Source organism: Jaculus jaculus, chromosome 15, assembly GCF_020740685.1.
Source record: "Jaculus jaculus isolate mJacJac1 chromosome 15, mJacJac1.mat.Y.cur, whole genome shotgun sequence".
NCBI lineage: Eukaryota > Metazoa > Chordata > Mammalia > Rodentia > Dipodidae > Jaculus > Jaculus jaculus.
This window is the reverse complement of record NC_059116.1, coordinates 37,078,122-37,092,133: the sequence shown is the minus strand read 5'-3', so window position 1 is coordinate 37,092,133 and position 14,012 is coordinate 37,078,122. Positions and strand designations below refer to the sequence as shown.

General features: G+C 51.0%; 1 protein-coding gene across 2 annotated transcripts in view; it reads right to left on the bottom strand.

Annotated features, from left to right (window-relative positions):
- The window catches only part of Safb (scaffold attachment factor B), a 30,013-nt gene that overhangs the window by 6,070 nt on the left and 9,931 nt on the right, over positions 1–14,012 (bottom strand). For both annotated transcript variants that reach the window (XM_045134842.1, XM_045134843.1), the window contains exons 3-13: positions 10,762–10,826; positions 10,472–10,684; positions 7,121–7,177; positions 5,193–5,220; positions 3,807–4,380; positions 3,346–3,395; positions 2,090–2,184; positions 934–1,083; positions 773–855; positions 491–630; positions 271–359 (exon numbers count right to left, since the gene is read on the bottom strand). In XM_045134842.1, coding sequence (XP_044990777.1) covers positions 271–359; positions 491–630; positions 773–855; positions 934–1,083; positions 2,090–2,184; positions 3,346–3,395; positions 3,807–4,380; positions 5,193–5,220; positions 7,121–7,177; positions 10,472–10,684; positions 10,762–10,826 — 1,544 coding nt within the window. The remainder of the gene's footprint in view (positions 1–270; positions 360–490; positions 631–772; positions 856–933; positions 1,084–2,089; positions 2,185–3,345; positions 3,396–3,806; positions 4,381–5,192; positions 5,221–7,120; positions 7,178–10,471; positions 10,685–10,761; positions 10,827–14,012) is intronic.

The following is a 14,012-nucleotide window of genomic DNA, read 5'->3' as shown; positions in this document are numbered from 1 at the left end:
AGAGCATATGCATCGTGGTCTCCCAACTCTGTACAGCAGGCTGCCAGGTAAGGTGGTAGTGGGAGATGGGACAGGATGTGGAAGTAGCTGTCTTGTGCCTCCTGGCAGCCAGCTAACCCTACCCTTGACTTTTACAGGCACTGTTCGCACCTGTAGCCATCACAGCAGTGGCGACAGAAAAGCTCCAGCTCCAGGAGTGAATAGTTACCTAGCTGCACAAAGCGCGCACACACACACTCCATAGCCACCTGTCCAGAAGCCAACACATACCCTCTCTTTGGATCCAGATGTCTTCACGCTGATGACAGGCACCCCTTTGGACTTGTCCATGACCACGGTACGCTCAGTGCCACGGCTTCCTGCAGGGGTGAGGGGAAGAAGCCGCCACGGATGGAGAACCCGATTCATGGCCATGCCTAAGGCAGTGCTTAGTGTGGGATCTCCCGAACACAGCAGACCATGTAAGGGGAACCCCAGAGAACCTGACTACCTGACTTCGTGGCTCGTGACCGCTCCGAGGGGCCAGGTCTCTGGTCATCTGAGTCTTTACTCTTTTCTCCACCTCCATCATCCCCCTTTCTGGCATCGTCTTTTCTGTCGCCTTTCTCATCTCGTTTCAGGTTCGAAGATCTGGGAGGTCAGAGCAGGTGTTCAGGAAGCAGAAGCCCTCCCTCAGCCTCCCAACAAGCACCAGGGAAACAGCAGCTCCTCCCCACGCCTGCACTGCACCTGTGGAGAGCCTTCCACAGTAACCTGGGCTGGGCAGCCATACCTGTCACTAGTGCTGGGTTTCTCTTTCTTGCCCTCACTGTCCCTCCTGTCTGGGGCTCTCTTGCCAGCAGGCTCACTTTTGGCCTGCAAGAAAGCCTTGGGTCAGTGATCCTCTCCTCCTAGTGTCATTCTCTTCAGCCCCCTTGCAAAGACAAGCCTCACCTTCTCCACGGAAATCATTTTCCCATGCAGCTCTGTCTTGTGCAGGTGGCTGATGCACTTGGTTGCTTCTTCTGCAGTGGACATGGTGACAAAGCCATAACAACGAGCCCCAGGACTCCGGGCATTCGTCACAACCTTGGCACCCACCACCTGGAGGAAGCAGCAAACATAGCTGAAGCACAGAGCTGTAGACATCCCATAACCACGTATGGTCCACAGAAGGCCAGAGTGGGATGTGGGCTGCGATTGGCTATGGCCTGGCCTGACATCCTCTCCAGCAGGAGGCAGTGCACCATGTATAGCCATACCAGTTAGCAGGGAGCAGGACCCAGCTACACAGGAACAGAACTCAATGTGAGGAGGTGGCGGAAGGTATCATACATATGCAGCCACCTATTCTCTCAGCATCCAGGCCATCTCTAGTGGGATCCAATCTTTTAGGGCAAAGGGGCCCTGGCTCTGACAAGAGTCCCACAGGAGACACAGGACATAAGCAGCACTGACACTCTTTGTGCCTCATGGAGCCCTAAGTCCTGAAGATAGACTTGAGGTGCTCTGACCCTCCTCAAGCCCAAGGTAGCCAGAGCCCTTGGGGGTAGGGTGAGGTGGGGGAAGGGGACGGCTGTATCCATGCCAGGCCCAATCTGCTCTTATCAGTCATCAGGGCCCCACAGCTTGTTTTTACACCAATAGCCTGAACCATGTTGATTGTAGGGGCAGGTGCCCAACCCAGATGCCCAAGACTATTAGAGAGATGAGTCCAAGAAGCACCAAGTGGCCAACAGAGAAGGAAAAATGGAGGGTGGTCGAGAGGTATCTTGCCCAGTAGACCCAGGGGTTGGCTGGGCTTCCTGCTGCAGTGCAGAGTGGCAGAGCAGCACTTTCCCAGGCCTGGGTGGCCATGTCTCACTGGCGACCATGGGCACACTGAATTCTCCTTCTCTGATTGCTGCTGCCCTCAAACCTGTGGAGCTGGACAGTGAGTGCCAAGGGGCAGGAAGCTAGCACTATCACAAAAAGCACAGTAGCCACATAGCAGAGGAGAACCCCTGGGACATCACAGCACCCGGGACAGAAGAGAGAACCCACCCAAGACTGCACAAAAATATGTGCCTCAAATCTCAAATGTTTTCTGCCCATAAACCCTTGTTCTCACCTTCCCATATTTGCTGAAAAGGTTCTTCAAATCTGTGGCTCTGGTCGTTGAAGAAAGACCACTAACCCAGAAGTTTCTACCACAACTGCTACGACCTATTCAAAAGAAAGTTCTGGTCAAAAACATCAACACAGGGCTGGAGGGATGGCTTAGTGGTCAAGACATTTGCCTGCAAAGCCAAAGGACCCTGTTCAATTCCTCAGAACACACGTAAGCCAGATGCACAAGGTGGCACATGGGTCTGGAGCTTGCTTACAGTGGCTGGAGGCTCTGGCAAGGCCCATCCTTCTCTCTGACTCTCTCAAATAAAACTTGAAAAAAAAAAATTGGGCTGGAGAGATGACTTAATGGTTAAGGCATTTGCCTGCAAAGCCAAAGGATCCCGGTTTGATTTTCCAGGCTCCATGTTAGCCAGATGCATGCATCTGGAGTTCATTACAGTGGCTGAAGGCCCTGGGGCACCCATTCTCTCCCTCACTCTCTCTCTCTGCCTCTTTCTCTGTATCAAATAAATAAATGAAACATGTTAAAAAAAAAATCAACTTCAAGAAAGTCCATCTTTTTTCCCGCTTAAACAAAGTCACTCTAACAGGAGGCAGTTCGCACTTGTTCCTTTAAACCCAGCTGGGTGACGCCAGGCCCACTGGCTTCATGGAGATACCGCAGCTGTCCACTGGCTCCACATACTGCCAGAAATATTGGTCACAATGGGAAGATGGGGCTTGGGAACTACAAAATGAGCCCCACATAACCACCAATGGCTGGCCCTTTTTTCTGGTGGTGGAGGTGGCCTCACACATACCAGGTCAGCATCACCCACCAAGCCGCACCCCAACCCCAAGTGCCATTTGAAAAGTTGCCTCCCACCCTGTACTTTCACACCAAGGACAACATTCTCTCTAGTACAGCTACTACTCAGTTACTGTGTGCATGTGTGTCTGAGACAGGTTCAGGCTAGGCTCAAACTTGTGGCAATGTTCCTGCCTCAGCCTCCCAAATACTAGCATGACAGGCTTGTGCCACTGCAGCTAGCTCAACAGGTTATTTCACCAGAGGGCTGGAGCACCTGTGTACTTAACAGCTCCCCAGAAATGAGTATGTATGTGAGGGAAGCACACAACAGGTTTATGCAGAGAGAGGGGTGGCATCGGGACAGACTCAGATAGATGCGGGACATGGGCTGTGACAAAGGAGAAGTATCTGGGGGCTCCAAGGGCCACCATGCTTCAGGTGGCAGCGCCACCACAGACACCTACCCTTTTCCTCTCGGGAAAGCCTTTTCGTGTCCGAGTCATCTTCAACAGAACTAGAGACAAGAGACAGTGTCACTAATGGGGCAGCACGGTAAGGAAGCATGCTCAAAACCCCAAGGCCCAACAAGCTGCATACCTACCCGGACTTAGCTCTCAAAAAGGACACCCCGACAAACGTGTTTTGGAAATCTGACCTAACCATACGATTTCAGACCCACAGGACTTAATAAATTCTGCCAGGCTAAAAATGATTAGGAAGAATTATAGAATACAACCATAAAAGGTTGAGAAAGCAAGCCGATTACGTGATCAGTGTAAAATAAACAAGGAGCACTAAGCCAGTGTCTGGAAGGACTACAATGTCGGCAGCATGGCCGGCCAGCTGCGGACTGACAGCCTGTGTGTGTCACTAGTGACCAATGGAAAGGAGATAGCGTCTGGTCTAAAACTGAGAATCCACAAACCTCATTTTCTGATCAGCGCCCTCACTGGCTGAGGACTCTTTAGGAGCCGCAGGGCCGTCATTACAAGCGTCAAAAGCAAACTTCTTCACGTCTTCTTTGCTATCTCGGGGTTCGGGGCTGGGCGCTGCCGCGGGCGCTTCCGAAGCCAGCTCCTGGCTAGCAGCCTCAGTGAGCTCGGGGGCCGCGCTACTCTGCCCCTCTGGCTCCTCCAGCCCTACAGACTCGCGCTCCACGCTGGGGCCTCCGCTTTCGCCTTCACCCGGCTTCTCGGCGGGCTCCCTTTTCACTACTGCTAACGGGGTGTCTGCCTCGCTCCACTGAGGCCGAGCGCGCGGTGACTCGCTGGCCAAAGCTAACTCTCCCTCCTCCTCTTGCTCCTCCTGCTCTTCTTCTTCTTCCTCTTCCTCTTCTGGGTGGCCGCAGCTTTCAAATAGGTCCTCTTCCTCCGCCAGCTTCCTGTCTGGCCCCACGCTACTTGTATCCTGTGCAAAGGGCTGCTCCAGCTCGGAACCTTCTTCTTTTACTGGCTCAGATTTACAAGTTTCCCCCAAAATGTCGAGTATTTTCTCATTTTCTACGGATTTAACAGGAATAGAACGGCACAAGGTTTAATGACCAGGAAACAAAGCAATCACAAGTGTGGAGCGGCGCGGCGGCCACGCCAACACCGAGAACCGCTAGTACACAGAGATTGGAAAACCCGCGTGCTCACAGCCCTGCCTGCGCCCTACCTGTGCCCGGCCGCTGCCCGCGGGGGGCTCTACACTACAGCAGAGAAAAACATCCCAGAGACTTCACCCACAACCTTCTGGCCAAGGCTTGAGTCTTCATTTTCTTTGTGCTGTGTATGTGACTCTTCTGAGTTGAGCTTGCAAGTCCAAATGCGTGACTGAACGTGCATTAGAGTTCACTCAACTGAGTTCTTTGACTTTTGTTAATGAGCAAGAGCAGTCCAACGTGACGAGCAGAGGGTCTTCGTGTCAGCGTGGAGATGGGCAGTGCAGAAGGGACGGTGTTTGTTTGTAATTTTCACAGTACGGCACTCCTCTTCTGGGCTCATCATGTCCCAGCGGCTTGGGGGTTCTCCCTACCTATCACTACCTGTGCTGACACCGCACGGTGAAGCCGCTGCCAGGATCACAAGATCTGTTTGGTGGGTGCCGAGCTATGTCCCAAGGATGGGCTCTTTGGGTATTTGTGCCACTTGAGCAGCAGGGCCAGGCTATCTGGCCTGCAGGCTGTGCCACTCACAGATCTGGTGATGCGGCTGGGTTTCCAATCTCCATGATCCTGGCTCGCTCTGCACTGCGAGACGCTACACCACGAGCACTAGCATTGTATTTCCCCAGAGGGTGGGCCCCCGCTAAGGTTTGCATTGAACAGTACCTGGCTCCAGAGATGGCGCCTCCATCTCCTGCAACAGAAAGCACAAGTAAGACAGAGCTGACAGGCTGGCTGGGCCCCAGCTGCCCTGGCCTCACTCATCCGCCCCATCCACTGTGCTGAAGCCCAGCCACTTCCTATCTGCTATGGTGGTGAGGAGCTGGCCTTCACCTGCCTATCCCCAGGGTTGAATTCTCATTTTTCTACACACAAATGTGGCTGAGTTCATGGTGCAGACCCAAGAAGTTTCTGGAAATTCAAGGTTGCACTGGGTGGTGGCAGCCCTGCCTGAGGGCACCTGTGCACTCTCCTCAGTGAGCTACCACCAAGGTCCCACTCAGACAGCTGAGGCCCCGTCTACCCAAGCTACACTAGGCCTCTTTCCTGACAGTGCTTGCTGTCAGTCTGTGCTAGGTGAGGGCCACAAGTCTGCCCCACCACCCTCCTACAAGGCTCCCCACACCTGATAGGGCTGTGCAGGGGCTGGTTGCCCTAACAGCTGCCTTGCTTGAGCTCTGCCACAGAGGCCATGTCTTCGAAGCACCACTGCTCTGGCAGCCAGAATCATTCATGTGTGCACCTAGATTCCTCAGGCCCATCAGGTGGGCCTTGCAGCAATGTCCCTAGGGCAGATTAGAACATGGCCCAGTTCCACCCAGCAGCAGAGCCAGAGGTAAGGTGAGGACTGTGACAAAGACTCCTGACCCGAGGCTAGACTCCTTTCCACAATGGTGCCCTGTGTGCTCCAAATAGGGAGGTCAGCACCCATGCAGACTTCTTCCCTTCTCCTTCACCCCAGCACAGCACCCTAGTGGCTGCTACAGGAGGCTGCTCTTGTTCTGCCTGATGGCATCTATTCCTATTCTCTCCCCATGTAAGCCACCCACACTGGAAACTGGGACTAGTACCAAAGCAGTCAGTCCATCGGCCGTGTCTTTCTGTGTAATTTACCCCTATATGTACATGGCAGGGTCATGTGCCCCAGTTTAACATGGAGCCACACAATGATAAAACACCAGTGATGCCAGTGAGGATGCTCTCTTGGCAGCTGGCACCCATGATGTGGAACTTTGTCTGGCACAGCCAGTGGCCAGCCTGTGACGGTGACTTCTGATCAGACAACACGGGACAGAAGGAGCTGCCCGCCTCATATCTCCTTAGCAGAAACTCAGGGCTCACAAACATCCTGCCAGCACTAGTGTGTGACAGATGCAGGAAGAGTTCACAGAACAACCCGGGCTATTTGTGTAAGCAGAACACCCCAGAAGAGCAGAGGGAGCCTGGCCTGTAGCCATGGCTATGGTGGTGCTGCAGTTCTCACCCCTCTCATCCTGCCCGCTGCCCGCGGAGGTCCACCTAGACAACTTTCCCGGCTTCCGTAACAGGCTGCACTCCTCATCCTGCCATACTCAGAGAGCACAAGCGTGGCAGCCCTGCAGCACCACCCTAAGTGGACATCCTACAGCAGGCCCAGGTGGCAGGCTCGCCAGAGAAATGCAAGGCAAGCTTCAGGCTGTGTGCAGGTGCACAGAGAACATTGATGAACACTGCGTGCACACCTGGGTCCTGTCCCCTAGACATCTCACTGCATCTACACTAACATTCCAAAAACATAAATGGGTATTGGAGCTGGAGGGCAGGCCTCACATATGCTGAACAGCCACACAGCCCCAGAAGCCACTTCTGAGCCAGGATTTTGGGGCAGGGCATTTCATGTATGCTCCTAGCCTCTGCCAAGCACAGCTCTCTAAGGAGATGGGCAGGTGCCAGGAAGCAGGTCTGTGCAAACAACAATGACTAGAGGAGGAGTTCTCTAGCTCCTGGTGACAAAACCAACCTCATGTAACTGCCAGGAAATGCGGCAATGTCTAGGGCAGGTTCCGGAACCCAAGGCTAAGCTGATTTTAAAACTGAGACATATAACAATTTACCTGTAGGATGGTGAAGTCAGATGAGTCTAAGTTGTTAATGGTGTCTTTGTCTTCTACCTGTGAAACAAAGGGAGACCACGGGTGATCACAGCAGAGGCAGAGGCAGAGGCGAAAGAACACAGGACAGGGTGGGGCAGTGTCTGATTAGCAACACCATGCCCACAGACTTGTAGAAGCCAAGGTCTTGGCCATGCCTGTGGGTGCACATTCCTCCTCTGTAGGACTCTCCTGAAGTGCAGGTAAGCGGGCCTGGGCCACAAGTGCACAGCTTCATGGAGAAGGCACTGCACAGCAGCCAGGTACTGGCTGCCATGTTGCCTATAGCTCTGCACCATGGAAACAGTCTGCTTCTTAGCAACAGTCACAACTTGCACGTGGAGACAGGAGCACAAGCTGGCAAAGACAGGCATGTGAGTATGACTTGGCTGACCTGGTGAAAACCATGTCTACCTTTAGATGTTCTCTGTGGAGACCTGCCACCACCACCCCAGGCAAGGTCAGAAGTACATTCACTGAAGAACAAACCCACCCTCCCATGATGCCACTGTCTCCTGACACTTGCAGGTCAGGCTAGTCTAAGGCTATTTCTGTGCTCATGAAACAGTGATTGTGCTGCCATTTCCCCTCAACATCCCAAGGGTTGCTCTGCAATGAACAGTACTCTAGCTCAGAGGTGTGGCTCTGAGGTGACAGTCTCAGTCATGACCACTGACCTCTGCCCCTGTGATGATACAGCAGCCGCAGATGTGGTAGTACACCTACCCAACTTTGTTTACAGATACAGATCATGGTCAGTTTGCTGACTGCTGCTCTAGGCATATGTCCTTACACATGGAATTCTAAAAGTGAGGTGTGATGAGCCATCAGACCTCAGAGGAGCCGCTCTATTCTCAGGCTCCTATCAGACTCTAGCTAATAAACGACTTCCAGGCAGTCAGAGTGCTCCCAGCCCATCAGGACCACTGGGAGTGCCTGATGAGCACCTCCTGCAGCCAGTCACAGTGTAAGGGCTTTGGCTACTCCTTTAGTAAGCTAGGGAGTGACAATGAGAAAAGAAATGAGCTGACACCGTTGTCAGCCCCTTCAATTGCTCTCAGCCACTTCACAAAACCAATCCCATGCAAAAACAGAATGTTAGGGCTGGAGATACAGCCTAGGTTTGATTCCCCAGAATCCACATAGCCAGATGCAAACTGGTGTATGCTTTTGGAGTTCATCTACAGTGGCAGAGGCCCTGGCACACCCAATCACTCTCTCTCAAAGAAATTAATTTATTTTAAAAATTAGTTACTTATGGCTAGAGACCTAGTTTAGTGGTTAAGGCACTTGCCTGCACAGCCAGCCCCAGTACTCACATAAACCCACATGTTACAAAGTGGCACTTGCATCTGGAGTTCTTTTGCAGTAGATGGGGGCCCTGGCATGCCCATTCTCCCTCTCTCTTAAACAAATATTAGACACTTAAAACATGCCTAGGGGTGTAATGCTTGCTGGTATTTGGCTACATGCATATAGCATGCTCACCAAACTGCCTGGAAAGCACTTTTCTTGTTTATTTATTTATTTATTTATTTGAGAGCAACAGACACAGAGAGAAAGACAGATAGAGGGAGAGAGAGAATGGGCGTGCCAGGGTTTCCAGCTTCTGCAAACGAACTCCAGATGCGTGCGCCCCCTTGTGCATCTGGCTAACGTGGGACCTGGGGAACCGAGCCTCGAACCGGGGTCCTTAGGCTTCACAGGCAAGTGCTTAACCGCTAAGCCATCTCTCCAGCCCGGAAAGCACTTTTCTTAACACCTATACCCATGTGTTAATGGTACTCTCACTTTTGGTTAGAGAAGCGTCTATTTTTTTCAGATGGTGGTGACCTCTGGGATGACTCGGGAGGCACCATAGTGCTGAGAAGTGACAGAGGAGTGCTCAGCACTGAAACATCTCTATCACACCTTCCAAGGCCCAGTGTCCATTCTGAAAGAGATGGCGGAAAGAATGGAAGAGCCAAAGGAAGGGTACAATGCAGTCTTCCAGACACAAAATGGCCTGGATATGCATGACCTCGCAATGCCCTTGTGTACCACCTACACAAGACCCTTATAAGAGGAAGAAAAGATGAGGACATTAAAATGAAAGAGAAACTGGAGCTGGAAAGATGGCTTAGCAGTTAAGGCGCTTGCCTGTGAAGCCTAAGGACACATCTACTCTCCAGGTCCCATGGAGACCAAACACACAGTGATGCAAGCGTGCAATGTCGCACACGTGTCTTGAGTTCGATTCTAGTGGCTGGAGACCCTGGCACACCAATTCTTTCTCTCTCTCTCTCTCATTAAAGAGGCTAGTCTGTTGGGCTTGCCTCAAATAAAGGAATGAATGAATAAATGAATGAGAGACTAATTGAGAGGAGGCAGGAATATGATGGAGACTGGATTTGTGAAGGGGAAAGTGGGGGAGGGAATTATTATGGTTTAATGTCTGTAATTATGGAAGTTATCAATAAAAAAATGCTACCACTGAGGATTTGAAGATGGCAGGAGAGGACAGCTGCTCACTGTAGGTAGGAGCTACCATGCCACCAAACAGGACAGACTAAGAGCTAGGCATACACACTTTGGGTGTGAACAGTGTTACCCCTGGTCACTAATGACCTCTTTATCCTACATCCTCTCCCCTAACAAGGTAGATGGTGTCTGTCCACAGAATTCTAGGACACTCCAGGGAGCAGAGTTCAATGCCCTTCATACCCTCACTGGGATAAGCTACAGCTAGAGAAACCATGGCCAGCCTTCTGCCAGGAGGCTCCAGATGGTTCCAGGTAGCTGGCCGGCCCTTTTAACACAGCCTAACCTGCAGCTGGGGGACGGGTCTGAACAGACCAGCTGTCTCAGTGCTCTGCCATGCAAGCAGTGACAGACACAAGAACACGTGGCAAGGCCTCTTTTCAGTGAAGTATTGTGCACATGCACAGAGCCTGCAGAGAGCAGCGAGTGTTCCACCCTGCTGTGGTGGTGGCGGCTCATGTTGAGTCCCAGTCCACAGGAGGCTAAAGGAGAATTTTTTTTCTTTTTTTGTTTTTCTCAAGGTAGGGTTTCACTCTAGCCCAGGCTGACCTACAATTCACTATGGTATTCCAAACTCAGTGATTCTCCTACCTCTACCTCCTGAGTGCTAGGATTAAAGGCATGTGCCACCATGGCTGGCCCTAAAGGAGGATTTTCTTGAGTGTTAGACCAGCACAGGCTACAGAGTGAGCACTAGCCTGGGCTAGAGTGAGACTGTGCCACAATAAAAGAACTCTACTTCAACTGTTTGAGATGTGAGAAGATGGACCCCTTGCTTGGTGCCCAGTTACCTACAGCATGCTCCTGAAGATGTTCTGGAAGCTCCTTCATCTCGCTGTCCACCAGCTCCCTGCTGTCAGACAGGGACTCAGGAAGTGTGTCCACCTCCTCCTCCTCCTCCTCCACACAGTCTGCCACACTGCCATTGTCGATTTCGGCCTCATCAAGCACACTGATGTCCATCATGTCCATGTCCTGTAGGTTCTCCAGGCTGGTCTCCACGTCCTCCTGTGGCAATACCAAGGAGCTGTCACACAATGTCACCATCACCTCCCCTATCTGCTAACGAGATGGTACATACATACCTGTCCATCCCCAGAATTTTCCTCAAGTCCGTTATCTTCCACACCCTCCTCTTCTGGTTTCCGCCCTAAAGAGACAGCAGGTAAGAGTGAGACTGGTGGGCTGCACTGTAGACGCACCCCAGGCCAGGGACAGTGCAGGCTGGCCGCTCAACCCCAGCTTTGTGGGGGTGAGTCCACGTGAGAATACTGCTTCTGCCCCCATGGAAACTCTACTGCGGCAAAGACATGTGAGCAAGAGATGCACATGCCACCCACTCCTGACCTGAGTGCCACAGCCCTGCTGTCTACATGTTTTTCACACAGCATGTGTTTTCCTTAATAGCACTGCATGGCAGGGCTGGGCTCAGCAGGAGGGTCCTTGCCGAGCACAAGTGTGGCCCTGGGTTCCACCTCCAGCACCGCCAAAAATTCATCCACATTGTTGTGCCTTTGAGGTCACTCAGGACTGAACAGTAAAACCTTATCTTAAAATCCACACAAATAAACACAGCACCACCAACCTGGTCCCACCAAAGTCACCAGCAGACGTACTCAGAAGACCTGCCAGGCATCCTGGTTCTGCAAAGAATTATCTTCCCAAGACAGAATTCTAGAAATGCTCCTTTCCCCCATAAAAAAAAGGAAAGCACACAATTTTAGGGCTTAAAGAGACCACTCTCCCACATGCTACTGAGACATCACAATTGGGGACGCTGCTGGCATCCCCTCAGCCCCACCAACAGCAGTCGGGAATCATTGCTGGAAAGGAAAGGAAGATATGTGTTCACCCAAATGTAACCAATCTCTGCTGAGGTTGAGTGTGGTGGTTTGAGTGGAAAATATCCCCTATAAACTTGTTTGAGCTTTTAATGTTCTGTTGGTAATATATGGGAAGGTCACAGAATACCGAGGAGAAGAAGGGGAGTCACAACCCAGCCTTGCTTTTTCTACTGCCTCCCTGTTGATATAGAGATGTGATTTCTACTGTCTGCTCCTGCCCCACCAAGACAGATTTCCTTTTGAATCTGTAAGCTGAAATAAACCCTTTCCTTCCATAAGCTGTTGCTGGTTAAATATTCAGTCACAGCAAAGTGACTGAGGGCTGTAGAGATGGCTTAGTAGACACCTGCATGCAAAGCCAAAGGATCTAGGTTTGATCCCCCAGGACCCATGCAAGCCAGATGCACAAGATGGTGCATGCATCTGGAGTTAACTTGGAGTGGCTGGAGGCAATGGCATGCCCACTCTCTCTCTGAAATAAATAAAAACAAAAAAAGAAAGTGACTGAGTGTACTGCTGGCCAGTGCTTCACTTCCACTTCAGTAAAGCCCCTTCTCTATCTATATCTGCCTTCCCCTTTCAAATGTGCTTCCTCCCCACACTGCTAGGACTGGTGTATGGGTTTTGGGTTGGTTTCTCTTCAGTCATGAGCAGCTGGCTAACTGGTAGTGTTTTCACATCCTTTTGTTTTTGTTTTTCAAGGTAGGGTCTCACTCTAGCCCAAAATGAACTGGAATTCACTCTGGGATTAAAGGCGTGTGCCACCATGCCTGGTTTTTCATATCCTTTTTTTGTTTGTTTGTTTTTGTTTTACAAGGTAGAATTTGGTTCTGGCTCAGGCTGACCTGGAATTAACTATGTAGTCTCAGGGTGGCCTCAAACTCACAGCGATCTGCCTCCCGAGTGCTGGGATTAAAGGCGTGCACCACCACACCTGGCTTCATATCCATTTTTTAAAACTCTCCTCCTGATATACTGCTTACTGTTTATTTTTATTTATTTGAGAGTGACAGAGACAAGAGGAAAGTTGGGGGGGAGAGAGAGAGCGCGAGAGAGCAAGAGAGAGCGTGCGCGCGAGAGCTCACGAGCGCATCAGGGCCTCCAGCCACTGCAAAGAACCCCAGACACATGTGCCACCTTGTGCATCTGGCTTACATGGGTACTGGGGAAATCGAGCCTCGAACCGGGATCCTTAGGCTTCACAGGCAAGTGCTTGACTGCTAAGCTGTCTCTCTAGCATCCTCACATCCTTTTTTTTTTTTTTTTTTTGGTTTTTCAAGGTAGGGTCTCACTGGTCCAGGCTGACCTGGAATTAACTCTGTAGTCTCCGGGTGGCCTCGAACTCATGATGATCCTCCTACCTCTGCCTCCCGAGTGCTGGGATTAAAAGCGTGCACCACCACGCCTGGCTCTCACATCCATTTTTTAAATTTTTTAAAAGGCCTTGATCACACAATTCCCTCACAGAGATCTTGTGGGATTTTCATGCACTTCCTATGGCAATCCTCCTGCCTCTGCCTCCCAAGTACTGGGATTAAGATGTAAGCAACCACACCAATCTCTCATTTTCAAGGCAGGGTCTCACTCTAACCTAGACTGACCGAGAATTCACTATATAGTCCCAGCCAGGCTGGCCTTGAACTCACAGTGATCCTACCTCAGCCTCCCAAGAGCTGGGATTAAAGGTGTATGCCACCACACCTAGCACTTTTTCATTTTATTCTTTTAGGGTATGTATGTATGTACGTATGTACGTACGTACGTATTTAAAAGGAAGATGGGGAGGGTGAGAGTGAGTATGGGTGCACCAGAGCCTCTTGTCACTGCAAACAAACTCCAGACACATACGCCACTTTATGCATCTGGCCTTACTGGGTACTGGGGAATCAAACCTGTGCATTCAGGCTTTGTAAGCAAGCACCTTAACCATTCAGGCATCTCTCCAGCCCTCATTTATTTCTTTTTTTCTGAGATAGGGTCCCGTCATGGAACCCAGGCTGGCCTTGAACTCACAGACATCCTTCTGTCTCAGTTGCCTGAGTGCTGGAATAACAAGTGGGTGCCACTATATTTACCCAAGGTGACTACTTTTTCTTTTTTTGAGGCAGGGTCTCATGCTAGCCCAGGCTAACTTCATTCTGTAGCTCAGGCTGACCCTGATCTCACTATAACCATTAGCCTTCCTATTAAGATTAAAGGTGTGAACCACCACACCTGTTTAAGTGACAGGTTTCAACCTTTAAAAAAAAAAAAGTCACCAGGCGTGGTGGCACACGCCTTCAATCCCAGCACTCGGGAGGCAGAGGTAGGAGGATCACAGTGAGTTCAAGGCCACCCTGAGACTACATAGTAAATTCCAGGTCAGCCTGAGCTAGAGTGAAACCCTACCTCGAAAAACCAAAAAGTCACGTAAATGTACACTTGAATGAGCAGTCTCAAATCATGGAGTGTCTTGTGGAAGAGGATAATGCTGTACCCAGCGTCACAGATTG